Source organism: Anolis sagrei, chromosome 2, assembly GCF_037176765.1.
Source record: "Anolis sagrei isolate rAnoSag1 chromosome 2, rAnoSag1.mat, whole genome shotgun sequence".
In the NCBI taxonomy this organism is placed as follows: Eukaryota; Metazoa; Chordata; class Lepidosauria; order Squamata; family Dactyloidae; genus Anolis; species Anolis sagrei.
Window position 1 is genome coordinate 94,850,862 of NC_090022.1, and position 24,009 is coordinate 94,874,870.

General features: G+C 40.5%; 1 protein-coding gene across 2 annotated transcripts in view; it reads right to left on the reverse strand.

Moving 5' to 3' along the window:
- KIF3A (kinesin family member 3A) overlaps window positions 1-16,849 on the reverse strand; it is a 32,207-nt gene extending 15,358 nt beyond the window's left edge. For both annotated transcript variants that reach the window (XM_060765212.2, XM_060765211.2), the window contains exons 1-9: window positions 16,709-16,849; window positions 10,181-10,463; window positions 7,727-7,871; window positions 6,749-6,833; window positions 5,688-5,793; window positions 4,505-4,644; window positions 3,046-3,243; window positions 1,732-1,906; window positions 845-946 (exon numbers count right to left, since the gene is read on the reverse strand). In XM_060765212.2, coding sequence (XP_060621195.1) covers window positions 845-946; window positions 1,732-1,906; window positions 3,046-3,243; window positions 4,505-4,644; window positions 5,688-5,793; window positions 6,749-6,833; window positions 7,727-7,871; window positions 10,181-10,463; window positions 16,709-16,714 — 1,240 coding nt within the window. In that variant the 5' untranslated portion in view covers window positions 16,715-16,849. The remainder of the gene's footprint in view (window positions 1-844; window positions 947-1,731; window positions 1,907-3,045; window positions 3,244-4,504; window positions 4,645-5,687; window positions 5,794-6,748; window positions 6,834-7,726; window positions 7,872-10,180; window positions 10,464-16,708) is intronic.
- Between the last annotated feature and the right edge of the window lie 7,160 nt (window positions 16,850-24,009).

Here is a 24,009-nt window from a genome sequence, read left to right on the forward strand (position 1 = left end):
CTGTGTAATAAACATCTTAGTTTGACATGTCATTATATGTAAAATCAAATGCATGATCAACAAAAGTCTTGGTCTGAGTAAAAAGACACCATTCTCGTTTCTTCAAACACTGCTTTGCCATGAAAATATTTTGGTCTTTGATGGCTTTTTAATTGTAACTAGTGAAAGATCAACTAAGAACTCAAAGAAGAAGAGGTCAGGAGAAGAGAAAGAGGACTCTGGTCTTCAATATCTTCCTTCCACAGGTCCTGGGTCTCAGTCAAAACCAAAATGTTTATAGATATATTCTGTCACAGTGACCTATCTACCTCTGGGAACATTACAGGGAACTGACTGGTGACATTCTTACCTCGTCCCATTTCACATGGATAATGTAGCATGCCAGAAGCTATGAAAGCAATAACTACCACAAGAGGGCAAATCCTTCTCTTTGGGTACATTTACACTATGCAGTTAAAACACTTTAATACAGCTTTAACATCCATCCAATGGAATCCAAGGATTCGATCAAAGAGTTCTGATGCTGACACTATCCTGCTGTCATTTAGTAACTCTGTGCTCAAGAAAACTATCACAAGCAAAAGGACACAAATAAGAGCAGAGGGCAGGGTCTATGTTGTAAGCCACCTTCAGTTCTATGCCAGGAAAAAGAAAGAATATAAACTAAATAAATAAGGTATAAATAACTTTGTAAAGGAGGCACAGTGTTTCCAAAAGGTACAGTAATCTGTTACACATCGCTCCCAAGGGGGGAAATGTGTGATATAAATAAAGTAAATAAATAAATAATAAAATAATATTGTCTGTAATGTTCAAAAAGTGAGTTGCTTTCTCAGCACCTTACCCCTTCGCTTCTTCCGTTTTTCTCCATCTTCGCCAATTTCCCCATCATCCTCATCTTCCTCCTCTTCAGAACCACTGCTCTCAGAGCCAGAGATCTCTTCCCCTGAAGTATCAGTATGTTTATTTAACCGGATTATAAAACAAACAAACAAAAACAAAACACCTTTCAACAAAAGCTCACCTATGGAATTTTATAATTATCAGTATGGAGCTTAACAGACTTTATGTTCACAGCTCAGAAATGTTTCTTCTTTTCCGATAATGCCCACAATTTTCTAGGTGGTATGGCCACTGGTCTCAATGACAAGGGAATTTTGGCAGGTGTAACACATGCACATATACTTTCCCATTTCCATTTTATTTCTTATTCTTTCCTAGCCTTCCCAGAAAACTAGACATCTAAGGAGCTTGTTTTTCCAAGCAATTCAATAGTGAAACATTGGTAGCTAGACAGGACCGCAAAGGTCTTGACACAGACCAAATCTTGTTTGCCACAGCCCTTGTTTTACATTACCTGTAAACATGTCTAAATTAAGAAGATGGCATGTCATTTGCAATCCAGTATGAACTCTAAATAACATTATGTAGGCAGATGTAGTATTTTATGGAAAGGTGTTAAGTTTTCATCCGAAGATGAGAAGAAGTGCAGCCCTAGAGCACAACTTACAAATTAGGAAAGGCCCAGGTTGAAACGTTCAGCCATGAAGTTTGGTCAGAGACTGTCTTTCAACCTAACCTACCTCACAACTCCTGCAAGGGGCAGGACAAAAACATTCAAGAAAACGATTTCAAATTCAAAATTCCTCTATGGAGAAATTTGAAAATATTCTCAGTGCTAAACATTGTTATCACTGTTATTTGTAGGATTAAAGGAAATCAACAGGTTACCTTCCTCCAACTTTTTCTTAAGTTCTTCTATTTCTTTCTGGAACTGCCGAAGTAAGGCATCCTTTGGATCTTCATTAATCCTAGCTTTATTCTTGATGTTCTTGGCACGGTTAGCATATCGCAGAGTGCTGATAGTCTCATCATAATTGTAGTCTGCTGGACCAATGTTTGCACACTAAGACAAAAGATCAAGTTATATAATTAAGGGTTTAGAAGATTAAGGAACCAGGCAAACTTCAGTTTAGGATAAACTAGGCGCAGGCCAATGATTGGTTACTGTGCCAACTGATAGCGACTTCATTTCAAAGCAAACATAAAACCTGTTTATTCACCCAAGCTTTCAAAGTTTAGTGATTTCAGCTTGGTTAAATAATCTGTGGGTATTCCCTGTCTTAAATGTTCAAATTGGTAATATTGTTTTTAAGCAGTTCTACTGACTGCCACCTGCCCTAGAATTTCAGGTGCACGACAGGTACACAACAAGATATAGCTGTTCAAATCAAATCAAACAACATAATGTTGTTCACAGAGGAAACTACTGATCAAATCTAGTTGTAAGCAGTTCATGGACAAATTTAGGCTGGGATGGAGTGGTCTCCTTTGTCAAATCCATGAGTTACTACCAAGTCCACATTTTCCTACATGTGAGCCCTGAATATGTGGACTCTAGAACAGAGCATGAGACTGCCTTGTAAATCCTACTCCAGATTAAAAGACTGTGTGGTCACTACTATGTTTAAACATAATTCCTCTCTACAATAAATATATGAGGAACATTACAGCCATCCATTTTCCCTAGCCCCATAGTAATGGCACCAAAGCTGATACCACTGATGTTCTTGTAGGGTTTCTTCACTCCACAGAAGTTTTTTGTATGCTTTGAACTCCAATAGGAACACTGTTTCTCATAAGTCCCCCTCATCAGATTGCAATTTTGCAGTTTAACATACATAACAGACAACAGACATTCACTATGTGTTTCATTACCTTAGGGAACATAGTCTCTTTATACAAAATAGTGACTGTGTTCCCTGACATCAAGTGCTCTGACATTAAGTAATGAAATCCAAGAGGCAGATATCAGAAAAATGTATATTCAAATTTCCTTTTCGCTCTTTTAAAGTTTGAACTAAAACCTAGGATGGATTCAGCACTGACATGGGGGCCACCAGAGAGCATAGGCCCTACTTACACAAAGACCCTCCTATTTGGAGGCCATGATATATAAGAGAAGTGATCCTCCATAAAGTTACCTATTTTGTCAGAATCTGTTTCACTATTCACTAACATTGCACATGGCTCTCTTGTTATTACCATCATAGTCTTGGAGTTGCCTCCAAGGGAATCCTGGAGCAATCGAGTCAGCTTGGAGTTACGGTAAGGCACATGAGTGCTCTTTCCATCAACCAGTGCAGAAATGACATTCCCAAGAGTAGAGAGAGAAAGGTTAATTTTTGTAGCTTCTTTCAGTCGTTGCCCAGTAGCTCCAGTTTTTGCCTGTCTTTCTGATCCCTGGTTGTTGGGAGAGAAAAATTAGGAGGAATGAAAAGTTCAGATACTAAGTGCATTTTACAAACAGGACACATAACAAAATATGCTGCAAAAGGAAGAAAGACAACTGCCTGCATGAAAGAAGCAGTAAGGGTCAAACCTTGATACACTCAGAAGCCAATAGTAGTGCCAAAAAACTGGACTCCATGAAAGAATCCAGCAACGAATCTAACGTTACGAACTGGCTCTACAATAGGGTTAGAGAAAATATGGCCTACAAGCAACAAGTGGCCCCCAAAGCTCACTTTTGGGGACCCTGAAGCTCACCTTAGGTCATCCAATTTGTTTGCTTATTTGTGTAATTTACATGCCATCTTTCTCCCAGTACAAAACAATACAATTTCCTTTATCCAATAATTGAAAACTACCCCCTCCCAATACTTCCTTCATTAGCCATAACCTGTAACGTCATTCCTAGTGGCCATTTTGGTTCCAATACAATATATTCCATTGTACCATTAGGGATATATGTATGGATTTGGAGCGGGGGGGGGGGGGGGGCAGTTCAGGAGGAAACTGGCCTCCAGCACCTGGACAGCTATCCACCTTGCAAGCAACAATTTCAAGCAAATACTTGATTTGCTTGTGGACTGTATCCCAATCACTAACCAATTTTATTCGGCATAAGGTATTCTGGTATCAAGTCCATTTCACTGGTAAAGAATGGTATCAGCTAAAGTGGACTACAATCCACAAAAGCTCATGTCTAATAGAACTCAATCATTTTTAAGGTACACTTTATTCTCTGTTTTTCTTCCAACAAGTTAAAACAAGTTTCCTTACCCCAACCCTGGGAAAGCAAAATAATCAAGTCATTACATGGATTATTGTGAAAGGCTTACAAGTCAGCAGACCAATAAAGTGTCAGGCTTTTTTTCTGTTTCCAAATGTCATGACCTCAAGGAACTGATACAGTATTATACAAACTGGGAAACAGAAATATTGCATTAAGAACAGGGAGACTCACCTAGTTTAGGGGAATCTAGCACATTTTCAATCAGCCAAGAAAGCTGCCTAGGTTATTCAGATTGCCTGAGGCTGCAATCTTATGCACACCTGCTTGGGAGTTACGCATTATTGAAAACAGCAGCAGTGACTTCTCAGGAGCAAAGCATAGGATTATTCTGCATGAAGAAACCCATGAAATGCCTTGTGACAGCATCTCAGCTCCTACAATAATCCAGGTCATAAGAATTGCATTAAAGGGCACGTAATGGCTTACCGCAAGATCTACTAGGTGCAGCTTGCCCATGCGTACGTGGATATTGCCATCCACACCTTTCTCACTGCATTCAATTGTTATTGTAAAGATAGCATGGGAACGGGAACTGTGTTCATTCATATTAGTTGCCCCAACAGAACCTATTTGCCACAGAAAAGTAAAACAAAAAAAAAAGCTTTACATTATCACATCATCTGTGATATAAAAAGAAAACGTTGTCATACAATATTATTTTTATGTTCCCCACTTGCTGTTTTGTTTCACTTTTTACATAGATAAAAAGCAAAAACCTAGACATTTGCTTCAATTTAGTCCTCCTTTGTCAAAAATCTATCTTTCCAAGCTGCCTCTGATGTGCAAAATTTATATGGGAAATGAAGAAACTTACACCAATCTGAAATATCATTACCTAGTATTCCCTAGATCAGATACTCTCATGTAGCTCTTATCCCACCATATGCAACAAACACATCCAAACCAAATGGGAAATTAAACTCTTTCTAAAGAAACTGTTTCCTATTTTCCTTCCTTTTTAATAAATGCCAATTGTAGAAATCTAGTGCATTCTAGATTTGGACCCTGGAGATCAAGTTTATATCCCCACTCACTGGATCACCTTGGGGCCCTGGGTATCAAAGGACCCCTTTCCCTAAATGTAATACCACAGCCATTGTAATTAACTTTGGAAGGAAGGACAGGAAATGAACTAAGGGAAGTCCCATACAAGTATTATAGTCCACTCCTTGGGACTCTTGGCCACAGAAAAGTGGTGTTTAACTTTGAGGCAATGCAGAGGATGCACGTGGTGCCACTTGTTATTTGCTGCCCTCAGTATTTTTTACCTTGGAAATAACCCAGCAAGTGGATTTTAATTGCTATGCTGAAGTAAAATGATATTTCAAGCACAACTGACAAGATGGTGGAAAACAACATCTACATGGGTATTACAGAATTTGGTAAAAGCTCAAACAGCTGAGTGTGAACTTGATCAATTAATTAAAGGAAGCTGCTGCAAACAAATGCAGAACTATAACTATCAAATAGGCCATATTGGAAGTTTCAGTCCACCTCCGTTAATATTGTGGTTGTGTTCCTCAACCACTCAATTAGTTAGCTACGCAAAGTGGAAGTGAGAATAATCTGCTAAGGATGTAAAATAATCAGGTGGAGCTGTGTAACTTACGATTTTTGTGGCCAAGCGTCATAATTCTGTCCATATCATCTGCATTGTTCACAACATAAGCTGAAAGATCTTTGATATAGACTCCAACATCAGGTCGCTCTTTAACCTATGAAAGAAATCTAGCAGTTATTTTTGGAGGCTGTTTATCCATATTGACCTCTTCTTTAGAAATACTGTTTTCTATAGCCTTAGTATTCAATACTATTAACAGATGATATTACACATTTTATGATCTATGATTATTCACATATAAAGATTAATTCATCAGCATTTCACTCCATACATCTGAGGAAGCAGACTTAACTAGCGTCTTTTTATATAGTGTCTTTCTCTCAGTTAATTTCCAAAGGGTTACAAGATCCTTTTGGGTACTGAAAGCAGAGGATGAAACTAGTGGACTTATCATAAATTTAAGGACAGAGCCTTAGTGGCTAACTTTTCATTCCAAATGCTGAAGGTTATTGCTAGAGACAAGTATACTAGTTGGAAAGCCTTTTGGGTTCCTACAGTACTTGAATTTCAAGAGAAATGTTAATTGTAACTTCTTGTGTGAACAACCGTAATAGTACAAATAGTTTAAATTAGGCTGATGTAGCTAGCTGCTTATTTCCAGCCAGCAAGCCATATTAAAGCACACATATAAATTGAAAGCAAAATTAAAGTCAATGGGATTACAAAGGACAAGAAAGCTAAGTTGGGTCATGAAGTACTAGGAAATAAAAATACACAAAATAGGTAAGGTATGTTTATTTCACAACTGAAATTTAACTGATTAGAAATGGAATCTATAACGTCCAAGGGCAAAACTTTGTATGGCATCAACTTTACATAACATGTAGCTGCATTAAGTTTTTCCACATAAATCTAATCCAATTTGTATCTTTTGGCTAGCTGGTATAATAAACATTGAAAGAGTCTGTGCCATCCTACTCTCTCACTCTTTCCCATCTGTAAAAAAAGGCATGAGAATATGCTTCACAGCTTAGTTGTTAAGCAATGCCCACAGCTCTTTTCAGTACTTTCTACCTGACAGCAATAATTAACAAATATGTAATTCTTACCTCTAGCCTCTGTGTCTGGTCCTTCCCCAGTAGGTCACGCACTTCCTCATTGTAGATTTCCAAATAAGAGACTCGAACCAAAAACCTGAAGTTGAAAAAGACAACAAAAGCATAATTACAATTTCAAATCTGTTCCAGAGATAATCTGTCATGCTAGCATGGAGGCAGGGAAAGAATGTAGGTTAAGATCTACTAGTAGATCTCAGAGTAATTTGCAGTAGATTAGTGAGGACTTCTGACTGCAGCAGCAAAAAGCAACTCCTCCCTGTCTCAATTACATTACTTGTATGGAGAAATGAAGCATGGGTTGTTATAAAGAAGGACTTTAAACAATGTTCAGTTCTGGTATTAAAATACATACAGTATATATGGCTCACTGACAGTCCTCAGCTCACTGACAACAGACACAGAATTTAATGGGATTTAAAAGGGTAGTCACCAAGAAGTCACAGTCATTTCAATTAGGTTATTCTAGCTGGGGCTAACATTGGATTTAGATCAGAATGGGTTTAGCTTTAATTAAATTTCTTTTGTTCCACCTTCATAGAATCATAGAGTTTCAAGAGACCTCATGGGTCATCCAGTCCAACCCCCTGTCAAGAAGCAGGAAAATCACATTCAAAGCACCATTGACAGATGGCTGGAAGATCATGGGAGTTTTAAATGGAGGGGGGAGGGGAAGCAGATCTTCTCAACCGAAGTTATCTGCTCACCCTAACATTGGTGGGTGCTATTCTTCTGGTAGGCACTTCCAAACAGGGAATTCAATGTACACCAATAAAGTACTTCTATGTCGCAAAGGTCACTGCCCCAAGATGCTGCTTTCATGCCCTGCTTCTGATTTCCCTCAAAAGACAAAAAGGCATCTGGCTGCTCAGTGTGGAAACAGGATCCTTGATAAGATGAACCCTTTGGGTAGGCTACAAAAAATGCTTCTCTACATAGCAGGGATAGAAGATAAGAAGACAAATAATTTACCTTGTATCCCCTTCAGCCTTTGCAATGTGTCCAAATATATGAGCAAAAGAATTGGGGATGATCCCTCTGAGTTCTGGAACAGCCCGGACCCCTTCCATAGTAAATGTCTTTCCTGTACCAGTCTGTCCATAAGCAAAAATGGTGCCTGCAAGACAAAACAGTACAGATATTTTCCCATAGTGGCGAAGCAAAGATTTAATTCCTTCTTTGGGAACACCATTGCTCTTAAGAAAGGAGACTACAAATAGCAGATCTCTCTCTCTCTCAACACTGGAAATGGGATAAAAGCAAGCTTACAGAATTTCTGAATAGGGATGATAAATTAATTTATTTCTGGTCTGCTAAATACTAGATTTGTGATCTTAGATCTTCAGGTAGCACACAATAAAAATATGGTGATAATCTAAAATTCACATATTTGTCTTTTGACATGCCACTGAGTAAAACACAAGAAGCAGGTGTGAATCAAATCAGTTAATTTTTAATGTAGACTGAATTATCTAGCCTCCAGAGAATAAATCCTGTTTGTTATAAAGACACAATGTGTTTCTATGACAGGCATAGAAAGGGAGTGCCTTCTTCATTTTTCTTTTACATTTTAAGGCTTCACAATGAACCTGGAATATTTACATCACATTCGGCTATACTGGCACTTTGTAATTACGAGTTTTCAACAGGATTTCTAGATTTCTCTCCAGGCCTCTTGGGAAGGGAAGGAAATCTCATGAAGCAGGTACTGCCTCTTAATAGAAGTTTTGTTTGTTTTTGGTTTGGCTTCTTGCTGTGTCTTGCTGCCCTTGTGCCTTCTTACTGTTCCTGCTGGCTGCTTTGCCATGGCTGCTGCAAGCTTTCATTCTGGTTGCCTCCTCCTGCGGCCAAATGTTTATCATCTCACAGTCTGAATCAACACTCAACAATGACCAGTATGGGAAATACTAAGCTGTATCAGTATTGCCATTTCATGAATTATTTAATATAGCACTAAAAGAGGGGCTGCTTGGTAGATTTTCCTACTTTATTAGTAAATTACCCACCTTCTTCATCCTACCAAAATGGTTGGGGAGTCACAATCATAGTCTGATGCTCAGCAATTGCATCAGTATTGGGTGGAGCGGGTCTGCTATTAATGTTCTTCATCCTCAGCTCTGCTTAGGCACTTTTTTTGTACTACACTTCTCCCCTTCTTTTTTTCTCATCATTTTACTTCCAACTTCTGTAACTCCTGCCTTCATTCACTTCTTTTTCATTTTCTCATTCCTGTTTCTCATTCCCTAGTTCATCACGCCTTGCCTTATCCTCTTTCCTCTTTCCCTCCCTCTGCTTTCTGCTTCTAACCTCCACAATGTCTAACTCCTGGCTTAATATCTTATCTTTTATCTCATTTCCTATCTTTTATATTACCTAGTTTCTATTTCCATTCCTAGTCTTTTTCTCTCTTTCCTCCTGTCTCTAGTTCTGGGTATATTCAACATATTAAAGTTTTAAGTCCAATTAAACTCAAACATTGAACTAAATAGATATAATTGCAATCCCCCCCCCCCCCCCAAATTTTTTTAAGTGATTAATAATCTGGGTAGTGGACTGGCACTGCTAATGGGAAAAGCCCATTAACAGCTGAATGAGGAAAATTCTATTTTTTACACAGAAGAATACCTGTTTGACTACAACTCTTGTTACAATCACCATATAAACAGACCTGGGAAAAATTTGGATTTTTCTTTTTAGAGCACAGAATGGAAAACCTTCATCAACTGGACTGTAACTCCCAAGTGGTCTAGGAAAAATCTGTCTTTTTCTGTTCAGTTTAGAATTTTGAAAATTTCATTTCCAATCAGAGATATATTTGGCTTTTTAAGTTTCTTTTTCTTTTTTCTTTCTTTCTTTCTTTTCTTTTCTTTCTTTCTTTCTTTTTGTTTTTTGCATTACTATTAATTTACTTATATCCTGCCTTTTGCCCTGGACTCAAGAAAACTTACAAAAATTACAATAATAAACAAAAATTACAAGAAACAAATAAAAGTTCAGAACACAGAAAAGCATGTGGCATTATTAATAGCAAAAAAATTAAAAAGCAATCAATATGGGGAATGCAATATATTAATAAGACTTATATCACCCATGAACTATCATTTTCCAAAGCCTTATTAAGAAGTCTAACTTCTGTTGGAAGGATCCAAGTTGATTGGCTGTGTTGTACAATTATATTTAAATACATCTTAATTATTGCTTTGATTTCCCACCATTAATTACAAAAGCAGAGAACAAATAAAGAAACCACCTTGGTGTTCTGCATTTCTGTAGAATCACTAGGTATGACCAACAACATAAACAACACATTCTATCCGTAATACTTACTGAAGGAAGTTTAGCTCCCAAGAAATCATATTTTCATAACCTTATCCATGTATGTCTTTTTGTTCATTATTTGTATGTTAAAAAAACCTCATAACTTACCATTGTATCCTTCCAGAACAGAATCAATAATTGGCCTTGCAGTTAAATTATAAACATCAAGTTGCTTGCTCTCTGGTCCAAAAACTGTATCAAACGTAAAAGTCTTTGGAGGTTCATTGGAAGAATCTGTTTTATGGACAGTAATTGTTCCTCGCATTTCATCAACATTAACTGACATTTTGTAACACATGGTCTTCTCTCGCTCATTGAAAGGTCGGCAGCGAACGACCACCTTGACATTGTCAGAATTTTCTGTCTTGTCCGACTTCTCTGATTTGTTGATCTATATTTTAAAAAAAAAGTTTTAATTCATAAAACAGCAAGGGAAAAACACCGAGTTATAAGGGTGTTCTGTAATTAAATTGCACAAATCCACTAAAAATACTTTTTGAAACTAGGTGAAGATCATTAGTTCATATCCAGAAAGCACAAGACCTGCAATGAGAGTACTGAATTAACTGCATGGAGAATTCAACTCTCTCTAGGCCTCTTCGCTTGTTTTGCTGCTCCTTGTATCAGAGGACCAAAGTTGTAGCAATAGAGATGAAGACATTCCACCTTATGCAAATTTGTTTTCTGGTGTTTGCATATTATGAAATATGAATAATGGATATTATGGAATATAAACATGGAAAAACATATCAGGACAGGTTGAAGAAGCTGAGCTTGTTCAGCTTAGTGAAGAGAAGACTGAGAGGTGACATGATTGTACTCTTTTAATATATCAAGGATTGCTGCAAAAAAAAAAAAAGAGTTCTGGCTTGTTCTCTGCTACCTCATAGGGTAGGAGACCCCGATGGCTCAATGGGTTAAACCCCTGTGCCAGCAGAACTGAAGACCGACAGGTCGCAGGTTCGAATCCGGGGAGATGCGGATGAGCTTCTTCTATCAGCTCCAGCTCTTCATGCGGGGACATGAGAGAAGCCTCCCACAAGGATGATAAAACATCAAATCATCCAGGCGTCCCCTGGGCAACATCCTTGCAGATGGCCAATTCTCTCACACCAGAAGTGACTTGCATTTTCTCAGGTCGCTCCTGACACAACAAAAAAACAACAAAACTTCAGAGGGTACGACTAGGTCTAGTAGTTTTAAATAGCAGGAGGGAAGATTGATAGAATATTAGAAGGAATTTCTTGACAGTATGAGTAGTTCAGCAAAAGAACAAATTGCCTCCTTCTTGGGACATCTTCAAACAGAGTTTGATCAGCTACTTGCTGGGGATGTTGTTGCTGGAGATCTTGCAATGAGTAGTAGGGTGAACACAATGGTCCATGATCCCCCTTCTAATTTTAAAATTCTAGGTTTCATTCTTCTGTGAACAAGAGGAATGCTTATTCTCAGAAATACAACAAGTTTCTTAAGGATCATAAAATGTAATAACTTATAACCCAGCTTTCCCCCAACATGCAACCCAAGCCAGCTCATCAATATAAGTTAAAATAATTGATATATCAAAGGTTTTTTTAAAAAAATCCAATGATCCACTATATTGAAAATATTACGGAATCATGGTTGGAAGGGAGAACAAGGGCCAACCAGTCCAACCTCCTGCGATACAGAAGCACACAACCAAAACACCCCTGATAGATGGTTATCCAGCCTCTGATTAAAAACCTCCAGAGAGGAGACTCCAGTCAGGAGGCAGCTTATTCCACTGCCAAACAATTCTTCCTAATGTTTAGGTGGAAACTCTTTTCCTGCAATTTGAACCTACTGCTCTGTGTCTTAATCTCTAGAGCAGCAGAAAATAAGTCTGCAACCTCCTCAATGTGGCATCTTTTCAAATATTTAAACAATGGCTATAATCACCTTCCCTGCTCCCCAGCTTTCTTTTCTCCACACTAAACATATCCAACTCCCTAAGCTGATTCCTATAGGGCTTGGCTTCCAGACTTTTGATAATTTTAGTCATTCTTCTCTGGATGCATTCCAAAACAGTTTTACAAAGCAATTAGAATATAGTAATAATGAGAAAAACTACAGCACATCCCAACTAAAACACTGTCTACACTGGACAGTTAACAACCAATGTCATGAGTAAACAGTTTTTACCCAATAGTGAAAAGAGAGCAGAGACAGGCCAACCTAACCTCTCCTGAGAGGGAATTTTGCCACTTGGAAGCCCACTAAAAGGGCTGCCTGACACATCACCAAATGAGGCTGCAATTATGATGGGGTTGAGAGACCTCTCCCCCCCCCACCTTAAAACTCAAGCAGGTTTGAAATGGGATCAGTTTCATAGGGTATATTACACTAGCCCAAACATTATGTAAATGATGTAATCAAGGAATTTGTCACCATGGCTAGATGTGACATTTCAAGGAGCAACCACAGCTAGTAATCTGGCTTTAAGTGTGTGTACTGATTTCTTGCCTTTGCAAAGACCTGCCCTCCAGGTTCAGGGCTGAGTCCAATAGTACGCGCAAACTATGGAGTTGAAATTTCAGGATGAGGGAAGCCTCATCCACCTCAGGTTGAATCACTACTGAATCACTGACTTGTTTCGGATTGGAAGGAAAGAAGAGATAGAGGTGAGTGCCATCAGCTTACTGACAACACCTGACCTTCAAAGTCCAGATAACATTTTCCAACAGTATCATGTATATCTCGAATAGCACAGAAGACAAACTGTACTGTACTGTCATGTCTAATTTATTTATTATTTTTTTCAAACATTTGTACAGTCCCCTTCTCACCTCACCCCCCCCCGAGGGGGGGGGGACTCAGAGCAGCTTACATCCGGCACAATTTGATGTTATTACATATAAATAATACATACAGTAATACATATAAAACACAGTAAATTGATTACAAAATTAGTTTTAAAATAAAAACTATAGTGATAAACAATAAAATAATACTGGCTTCTGGTTGGCCCAACAAAAATATCACTACAAGATGGATTTCATATTTATTTTTTATGGTCCACATGGTTATCCTTGCAAGTTTTTTTGAAAGAAGATGGTGTTCTTTTCTGTATCATCAAACAGAATTTGACTTAATAGCCTTTAGTTACAAGAGAGCAGATATTAGTTAAAATTACAAAAAAAGTTCTTCACTATAACAATAGATTCAGACTGAAACTAATTACCTGGTGGGGTGATAAGTCCTTCAATCCTGTGATTTTAAGCCAAATATGCATTTACATTACACATGGTTAATTTCAATATCTATCATGGTCTAATGGTGGATGCTTTTCTCATTGTGTTACTGTTTCCCCTGAATCTACAACAACCTCAAAGCCTTCACTTCATCTTTCAGGAACATGATAGCAACAAAACTTTTCAAAGCCAACTGAGTGGTCTAGAAGGCCTTGTTGTAGAACAGTAGATTAATAGTAAGTCTACATATAACTTAAAGATACACGCAAACCAGGCACAACAAGAGGGAATAAAATTTCACCAGCATCACTGTATCATATCCTTATACAAATAAAGACCAACACCAATATTTTAGCAAGGGTGATCTTATTCTTTTAGGCAGATGAGATAATGTCCACATAGACTCCACCCTCTTTATCAATAGATGAAATTGCAAAAGAGTGAATGTTGAAAACCCACAGCTTTGAACATGTTGAACATGTTGCCAATTTCTATAAAAGAATTGTACCAGTGAGTCACATTTTTCTACAAGACTTCTCCATAAACCTAAATAAAATAATGTGGTTGCAGGATACTCTGTTGCAGTCTAAAAGCAAGAAAGGATGTTTCTTCCCAAGAAAGATACAAATGACTCAATATGTGTCTGCTTTTAGCTCAATGTTGGGGTTTTAAAAAATTCTGAATATCACTTAGTGGCTGCTTTAGACATTTACACAAATCTGTTGTGCAGCATTTGCAGTGGACTCCACAAAAGATGCTTCAGCTATATTTCATGCAAAGGAAAATGAATCAGTTTAGTAAGTCTTACAAATACTTATTTGTTTATCAGTAAATGTGTCATTTTTATACCTATTTTATATACTTATATATGTATAAAAAATCTTTGTCTCACCCTGGTCATTCCACAGATATATAAACCCCTTTTTTCCCAGTTCCAGCAGACCTCACCTCTGAGGATGCTTGCCATAGATGCAGGCGAAACGTCAGGAGAAATGCCTCTAGAACATGGCCATATAGCCCGAAAAAAACCCACAAGAACTGTGTGTATAAAAAATCTCATGCCAAAAAGGGTCCCAAGCATAAAAGTTTAAGTACCCCTGCTCCAGGCTATACAGTTAGCCCTCCACATATATGGTTTTAACTTTTGTAGATTTGATTATTCACATATTTCATTAATATGGTCTGTTTAGGAATCTCTAGGTTCTTCAGAGTGACTTTATAGTTAACTTCTGCCTAGAGACTCCTAGAGATGTGTTCTTTTAGGTTTTAAAAATGTGCTTTTTATTTGTGTTTTCCCCACTTTTTCAGGAGTCCTGCAACCCCAAACCCAGCAAATGTGGATGGCCTTCTCAGTGGTGGCCCCTCACCTGTGGAACTCACTCCGGGGAAAATTAGGTCATCAACATCCCTTCTCTCCTTCAGGAGGAAATTAAAGACGTGGTTGTGGGACCAGGCCTTTGGGCAATCTGACAACTAGATAAGGACAATCAGATGACTAGGACTGACAAAGTGGAATTGGAAATTGGACTATGAGATGAGAACGCTGACCGTTAATTAGGTGTAAGTGGTTTTTATTGGTTTTATTGTTGTAATGCAGAAACTACTGCTAACTGTTAATTGCTGCTATGTTGTTTTATACTACTGTTATGTGATGCCAGCATCGAATTGTGCCTTTGTAAGCTGCCCTGAGTCCCCTTCGAGGTGAGAAGGGCGGGGTAGAAGTAATCAAAATAAATAAATAAATCTTAGAGCTCGCGCCGGTTCATAGAAGGAGATGCGATTGCAGAGATAGGTGGGGCCCAAACCGTTTAGGGTTTTATAGGTCATGACCTGCACCTTGAATTTGGCTCAGCAACTTATCAGCAGCCAATGAAGCTGTTTTAATAGGGGTGTTGTATGCTCCCTATAGTTTGATCCAGTAAGGAGCCTGGCTGCCGCCTGCTGTACCAGATCAAACTTCTGGGCCGTCTTCAAGGGCAGCCTCACGTAGAGCGCATTGCAGTAGTCCAGTTTGGATGTAACCAAGGTGTGGACCACCCTGGCCAAGTCAGACTTCACGAGGTATGATCGCAGCTGGCGCACAAGTTTGAGTTGTGCAAAGGCCCTCCTGGCCACCGCTGACACCTGAGCATCAAGCGATAGTGTTGAGTTCAGGGGGACCCCCAAGCTAATTCCTAGCAGCCTCAGGCCCCTTTTTATTTATTTATTCATTTATTTCGTATACTTCTGCCCCACCCTTCTCAGGCCCCAAGGGGGGACTCAGGGCGGCTTACAAAATGGCATAATTTGGTGCCTACACAAATACAACAACATATAAAAACAGCAATTAAATGGTTAACAATTAAAACAATTAAAACAACAATATATTTCACAGTCGATAGCCAATCTCAAGCACAGCGTTCGCCAACTCAGAGTCTATACTTCGTTCCACATTGTCTATTCCTATCCGTCGTCACAGTCCTGTATTCATCTGCCAGATTGCCCAAACGCCTAGTCCCACATCCATGTTTTTAATTTCTTTCTGAAGGAAAGGAGGGATGTTGCTGATCTAATTTCCCTGGGGAGTGAATTCCATAGGTGAGGAGCCACCACTGAGAAGGCCCTGCTCCTCTGTCACTTGTGACAGAGGCGGGGCCGAGAGCAGGGGCCCCCCAGAGGATCTCAGACTCCGAGGTGGGACGTAGAGGGAGATGCGTTCGGACAGATACGCTGGGCCGGAACCGTATAGGGTTTTGTAGGTCAAAACCAACACTTTGAATTGTGCTCGGAACTGGATTGGCAGCCAGTGGAGCTGACACAACGGGGGGTGGGGGGTGGTATGCTCTCTGTATGACGCTCCGGTAAGCAATCTGACTGCCTCCCGCTGGACTAATTGAAGTTTCTGAACAGTCTTCAAGGGCAACCCCACGTAGAGTGCGTTGCAGTAATCTATCCGAAGAGGGCTGGGGCTGTTAGGAATAGTGGGAGGTGAAGTCGAAAACACCCAGAGGGCCCAAGTTTGCCCATGCTTGATCTAATGCAATTGTCTGAACCAGTGAGCCACACAATAGCAGGCCAAAAAACCAAGAGACCACGATTAAAATGGGTTTGGGTTGGTCTGTGTGCTGATGAGGATGAAGTTGTCCTGTCCCTGTCTTCAGAGCATCCCTATGGCTGCCATTCAAGGGAGCATTCTCTGAGAGGGAGGGGCAGTTTTGGCTCTCACGGCCATGAAGGGCGACGTGAAACCCCTTGAGAGAGGAGAAGGCCTCTATTGCAGCCCATCCCTCCCTCCCTCCTTGGGCAGAGGCCGAGGGGCCTTCTTCCTATGCCTCCCCCGCCCTTGGCCTGCCTCCCACCCCGCCCCTAGCAACAACAAGCCCGAGAAGCGCAGGGCCCTGCGGGAAGGAAGGCCAGCCACGGGCAGAGGCTGCTGCCGACTCACCGGCATCGTGCCTGCGCTGGGCCAAGATGGCGAAGGCGGCACCACCACAGAAGGCCGCCCCGAAGGACCAGAGGCGAGGGAGACCCGGTCACCGGCGGTACCACTGACAATAACCGGGCCCAGCGCGCCTGCGCGGAAGGAATGAATGACAGCCCCTCACGCCACGCCCCGCCTGCGTCATGCAGAGGAGTCTCAGCCAATACGCAACGCCTCGAGCCAGCTCCCCCGCTGCTATTGGCCAAAGGTTAGGATTGGAACCGCCAATGGAAATATTGGTTTGGGCCTGGTGGGCGGGAGGAGCGGCGGGAGGGGCGTGGCTGGGCGGTTGGTTTTAAATGGGGAAGCGAAGCGACATCATGTGTTGCTAAGCGAGTAATTGGATTAGAAAGGGATGCAGGAGTGGCATGAAGTAAACACTCCCTAGAAGCCACGGCAACTACACTGGATTTACACCGGCTGTTAGGAATTGTGGGAGCTGAAGTCCAAAACACCTGGAGGGCCCAAGCTTGCCCATGCCTGATCTCCACAGTGGAATTAATCCAATTTGACACCTCCTTTGATTCAATGCTATGGAATGATGGGAGATGTAGTTTATGAGGAAGAAGGCAAAAGACCTGCTGGTAAAACTACAACTCCTATTATTCCATTGCTTTGAGCCATAACCGTTAAAGTGGGGTCAAACTGCATTAATTCTATATGTGTAACTGCCACATCGCAGCTGCCTTTTAAAAAGCCCTCGGAGAGGCAGCCGATCCCCATTCACTTCCAGCATTGCCCGCTCTCAGTCCTTCCCAACAGATTCAACAAATGATTCCCCTAGGCAGGAAGCAGCCAGGTTTTGAAGCTGCAAGGCCATTCAGTGTTAATTAAGGTGGCCAATTGCAACATTCAAATTTTCCTCCAGCAGACAAGAGTCCTTTCTCCCACTGGGAACATTCCAAAGATATGTAAACCTCACTTGCCTAGTTTCCAGCAGACCTCACAACCTCTGAGGATGCCTGCCATAGATGTGGGCAAAATGTCAGGAGAGAATGCTGACGTTTTGGCATCTATCCATCAGCCTCTTCACGTGATGTGAATATTTTGTTAGTGGTGTTAGTTAATGCATACACTTTTTTATAAATTATTTTTCATTTTCACTCTTGATTTTAATAATAACATGAAAATAAAAGAATGAAAATACTGATGATGTAGTAAATACAGATTAAAAAAAACAAAGGGGACAAACTGAGGGTGCATGGCTAGCTGTGTTCGGAAAGAATCGCAGCAACACTTTGCTGCTACTGAATGGATTCAGATTTAACAAATTGCATGTCCCATGGTTTTGACAAACTTCAGCTGCAATTCTGTACCTACTTCATGGGCCCTTCAGAGTCAGTGAAATGCATTTCTGAACACATAGAACTGGACTATATTTTTCTGTCACTGGCTATAACGGCATACAAAAATACTGCCTAGTCAAGATTGGGCTCTTAGATTGCCAGTATGATTAGGTGATTAGATGACAGCTAGTATGTACTACACACACACACACACACACACACACACTAGCCACCCCCCGCCACACGTTGCTGTGGCCCAGTCTGTGTGTATGTGTTTTATGTGTGTATATTTTTGTGTATATGTGTATATATGTGTTTGCATATGTGTGTGTGTGTGGTTTTGCAAATGTGTTGTATTTTTTATTTTTTGGCTTTTTGTGTTTTTCAGTGTTTTCATGAGTGTTGGCCTGATACGTGTATTGTGTCCAAATTTGGTGTCAATTCGTCTAGTGGTTTTTGAGTTATGTTAATCCCACAAACAAACATTACATTTTTATTTATATCCTAGCCATCCCCTGCCATGTGTTGCTGTGGCCCTGTCTGTGTATATGAGTTTTGTGTGTGTATGTATGTGTATATGTGTATATATGTGGTTTTGCGCATGCGTTGTAATGTAATTTTTTTTATTTTTAAGTCTCTTCCGCTGTGTTTTTCAGTGTTTTCATGAGTGATGGTCACTAGTTGGCCTGATAGGTGTCTTGTGTCCAAATTTGGTGTCAATTCGTTCTGTGGTTTTGAGTTATGTATTTTGCTTGTTTTATTGTGTTTGTGTTATAGCTTGTATTGTATTGATGGCCATGGCCTCATGTAAGCCGCACCCAGTCCCCCTGGGGGACATGTAGCGGGGTATAAATAAAGCATTATTATTATTATTATTATTATTATTATTTTATTGTGCTAATCCCACAAACAAACATTACATTTTTATTTATATAGATATTACATTTGTTCTTTTACATTACAGCTGTAAGCACAGTTACTGAGAACTACCTGCTATCTATTTCAATGGAACATATTTCAAGGGAGACAGATTTAGGGTTGCAAAGCTCTGCATTAAATGAAGGCAGGGCAGGCTGCAAGTCTTTTAGCATCCCCAAGGGCCCCCAAAGCTGCCAAACTGAAAGAAACTGCTCACAAACAGAAGCTTACCCCTCCTCCCCGAACCATCTCCCTGTATCAGTTGAGACCAGAAGTGACCAAACATGTCTGGACATGTGAGTGTGGCCCTCCAGGGTGTCATGAGGGTGAGAATCTGGCCCTATTCTCTGTGCAATTGCCCAACCAGTTAAGATCAAATCCATGCTACCTAAGGGCTCCAAACACTGATCCTGGAAGTCAGCCGCTAATGGTACTTGGATGGGAGATTACCAATGAATACCAGAGACAACAGGCTGCAGTTGAGTTTTCCCTCCTTAAGAGAGAATTTAGTATAAAGATGCTGATCAAGGACCTTGCCACCATCCATTCATTGGGACAGTAGGTTCAGCAGGCTACACATGTCTTCCCTAGATGAATGACATAGAGAATGTATGACTTTTATTAATAAAACTAGCTTGGGTACCCGGCGCTGCCCGGGTTATTTTAAAAGGGTATTGTTTGTTTTTGGATTAGAGAAAGGAATTGTATATCAAGGTTGGTCTTTATCAGTTATTTATATGGCTCGCAGTGGTCTCAGGAAGTTAGTGAAGGTACTGTGAGTCCTATCGTCTGTGGTCCATCATCCTCCAAACTGCACCAGGATGGAGAGAGGGTCATGGAGGCTCTGTGTGCTAAGTTTGGTCTTGACCAGTCATTGGATGAGGGTCACAGCAGTCTCAGAAAATGAGTTAAGGTACTGCAAGTCCCATCATCCATAGTCTCACTCTACATCACCAGAATGTTGAGTTGGCCATGGGGGCTCTCTGTGCCAAGTTTGGTCTTTATTGGTATTTGGATGAATGTCACGGTGGTTTCAGGAAGTGAGTGAAGGTACTGCAAGTCCCATCATCCATTATCCATCCTCCTCCAAACAGCACCAGGATGTAGAGTCTCTCATGGGGGCTCTGTGTGCCAAGTTTGGTCTTGATTGGTCATTAGATGAGGGTTGCAGCAGTCTTGGGAAGTGAGTGGAGGTACTTGAAATCCCATCATCCATAGTCTGTTCTCCCCAAACCTCACCAGAATGTTGAGTTGGCCATGGGGGTTCTGTGTGCCAAGTTTGGTCTTCATCAGTCATTGGATGAGGGTCTCAGTAGTTTCACTAAGTGAGCGAAGGAATTGCAAGTCCCACCGTACATGGTGCATCATCCTCCAAACCACACCAGGATGTAGAGTGCATCATGGAGACCCGGTGTGCCAAGTTTGATCCTTATCGGAAATTGGATTATGGTTGCAGTGGTCTCAGGAATTGAGCGAAGAGACTGCAAGTCCCATAATCCATGCTCGATCCACAGTCAAACCACACCATGGCGTAAAGTGGGTAATGAGAGGTCTATGTGCCAAGTTTGGTGTTGTTCAGTCATTGTTGAGGGTCGCAGCAGTCTCGGAAAGCGAGTAGAGGTACTTCAAGTCCCATCATCCATGGTATGCCCTACTCCAAAACACAGTAGGATGTAGAGTGGGTCATGGGAGCTCTGTGTGCCAAGTTTGGTTTTGTTCGGACATTAGATGAGGGTTGCAGCAGTCTTGGGAAGAGAGTGGAGGTACTTGAAGTCCTATCATCCATGGTCTGTCCTCCTCGAAAGTACACCAGGATGGAGAGTGGGTCATGGGGACTCTGTGTGCCAAGTTTGGTCTTGATCAGTCATTGGCAAGGGTCTCAGTGGTCTCAGGAAGTGAGTGAAGTGACTGCAAGTCCCATCATCCATTGTCAAATTCTTCCAAACCACACCAGGATGTAGAGTGGGTTATGTGGGCTCTCTGTGTAAATTGTGGTCCTGATCCATCATTGTTGGCAGTTATAATGGTTTTAGGAAGGGAGTGCAGGTATTGCAAGTCCCATCGTCCATGGTGCATCTTCCTCCAAGTTGCACCAGGACGTAAAGTGGGTCATGAGAGGTCTATGTGCCAAGTTTGGTCCTGATCAGTCATTGGATGAGGTTAACAGCGGTCTCAGAATGTGAGTGATGGTACTGCAAGTCCCATCATCCATGGTTGCAGTAGGATGTCGAGTCGGTCTTGCAGGCTCTGTGTGCCAAGTGTGGTCTGTATTGGTAATTGCCTGACCCAGCCCCCTCTGGCCTTTTCCTTTCCTCTCTTTGTCATCTCAGAATCTTGGAATTGAGGCTGGCCAATCAGAGACCATATGCAAATTTCCTTCTCATGTCCCCGCTTCTGTCATAAACTCTTTTCTCCACCAGGGGCTCCTCTTGAAGCTGGCCAATCAGAGACCATATGCAAATAGCACCGCTGCCCAGCCAATCGAAATCTTGGAATTTTCTCATGTCCCCGTTTCTGTCATGAACTCTTTTCTCCACCAGGGGCTCCTCTTGAAGCTGGCCAATCAGAGACCATATGCAAATAGCACCGCTGCCCAGCCAATCGGAATCTTTGAACTTTCAGGCTGGCCAATCAGAGACCACAGTGGCAGCCAATCAGAAAGTGAGCACATACACCGCCACACTTTTGTCCTCCGCATACAAGTTTTGACTTTTATTATATATATAGATAAGAAAACAAAGGATCATTTATTAACAGGAGGCTGGCAAGGAAATGATTTGTGCAAAGCAGTTTGTAAATATCTTATTATTATTTTACTGACACAAAAACATAGTATGTCACAGCAAACGAGATCTATATGCTGGATTTCGTATCACAAAATCACTAGTCGAACACTTCCCAAGCGTCTAGGACTGTGTGATGTATTTTTGAATGATGCGTGCAGATCTAAGTAAGATGGCCTTTTGCAGTTGACAGATCATGATTTTTTCAATGTTTATTGTTTCCAAATGCCGGCTGAGATCTTTTGGCATGGCACCCAGTGTGTCGATGACCACAAGGACCACCTGGACTGTTTTATGCCATAGCCTTTGCAGTTCAATTTTGAGGTCTTGATAATGGCTGAGTTCTTCCTGTTGTTTTTCTTCAATTCGGCTGTCAGCTGGTATGGCAACATCAATAATCCAAACTTTTTTCTTTTCCACAATCATGATGTCTAGTGTATTGTGTTCCAAAATGTTGCCAGTCTGGATTCGAAAGCCCCACAGTATTTTTGCATGTTAATTACCTTTGCAGGTTTATGATCCCACCAATTCTTTACTGCTTGTAGGTAGTACTTGTGACATAAGTTCCAATGAATCATTTGGGCCACAGAGTTGTCTGTTTGTAGTCTGTCTGTTCAATTTTCTTGCAACAGCTGAGGATATGATCAATGGTTTTATCAGCTTCCTTGCACAGTCTGCATTTAGTATTTTGCTATTATTATTATTATTATTATTATTATTTTTATATAAAGCAAGAATTTAGGTTGTAATCTCTTGCTGTACTGTGATGTTGTGTATATTGTGGAAATTTAATAAAAATTATTTTAAAAAACAAAAAAATAAACTGTCATCTTAATATTTCTGAGAGGTTGATCTTCTCATTCACTTTTGATGGATGGAATATGCTTGTGGAGGGTCAACTATACACTACTCTTGGGAATTCAACTTTGCTAGATTATTTTGTAGGGGCTCTGCCTGTTCTCCCTAGACTTGGGATAGCTTGATCTCTCTCAACTCCCACCCATTTCATCATTCATCCTCTTTTTAGGGGAGGCCTGAACTAAGTGATTGCCTCAGGATAACTGCCTTCAAAGGAAGAAAATGTTGTCAGCTAATTCCAAAGGAGGGTGGAGTGATGGGAGACCAAAGGAGTTGAAACTATGTAGAGGTCAATCCCTGGTGGTGGAGTCAACTGCAGAGCAAACCATCAGCAGGTGGGTTGGGAATTGGTCTCTTGTTTCTGCTTTGAGTCCCCTTTGGGGGAGATAAAGTGGTGTATAAATAATAATAATAATAATAATAATAATAATAAGAAGAAGAAGAAGAAGAAGAAGAAGAAGAAGAATTAATGAATGCCATCAAAGCCAGAATTGAAAAGTTGACTACAGATTTCAAGTGTAGACTTTGCATGGAAGCAGATGAAATGATAGATCACATACTCGGCTGCTGCAAAAAGATTGTGCAGATGGACTACAAGCAGAGGGATAATACCATTGCTGAGATGATCCATTGAAACTTGTGCCACAAATACTATCTGCTTGTGACAAAGAACTGGTGGGATCACAAGTCTGAAAAAGTTACAGAAAATGAACACATCAAACTACTCTGAGAGTTGTGAATTCAGACTGACAGAGCTTTAGAGCACAATACTCCTGACCTCATGGTTGTAGAAAAAAACAAAGTATAGATTGTCAATGTTGCAATCCCAGGTGAAAGCAGAATTGGCGAGAAGCAACTGCAAAAGCCTACGCTAAATGAGGATTTAAAGATTATTATTATTATTATTATTATTATTATTATTGTTAAACTTTATTTGTACCCCGCTAGCATCTCCCAAAGGACTCGATGCGGCTTACAAAGGCCAAGGCCTCAATACACAACATAACAATACACTTAACGCAAATTAAAACAATTAAAGCAGTATTAAACAACAAAGAACCACAGATCGAACTGCATAGACTCTGACACAAGCCAGTAAAGGTGGTTCCAGTGGTGATCAGCACACTGGATGCAATGCCAAAAGACCTTGGCCTGCACTTAAAAACAATCAGAGCTGACAAAATCAACATCTGTCAACAAAAGGCCACCATACCTGGACCTGCACACATTATTCGCTGATACATCATACAGTCTTAGACACTTGGGAAGTGTCCGACATGTGATCCAATATAAAACCCAGCATAGTGATCTTTTTTGCTGTGTACCATTCTTGTTGTGTATCTAATAATAATAATAATAATAATAATAATAATAATAATAATAATGTCTCTGGCACAAGCCAGTAAAGGTGGTCCCAGTG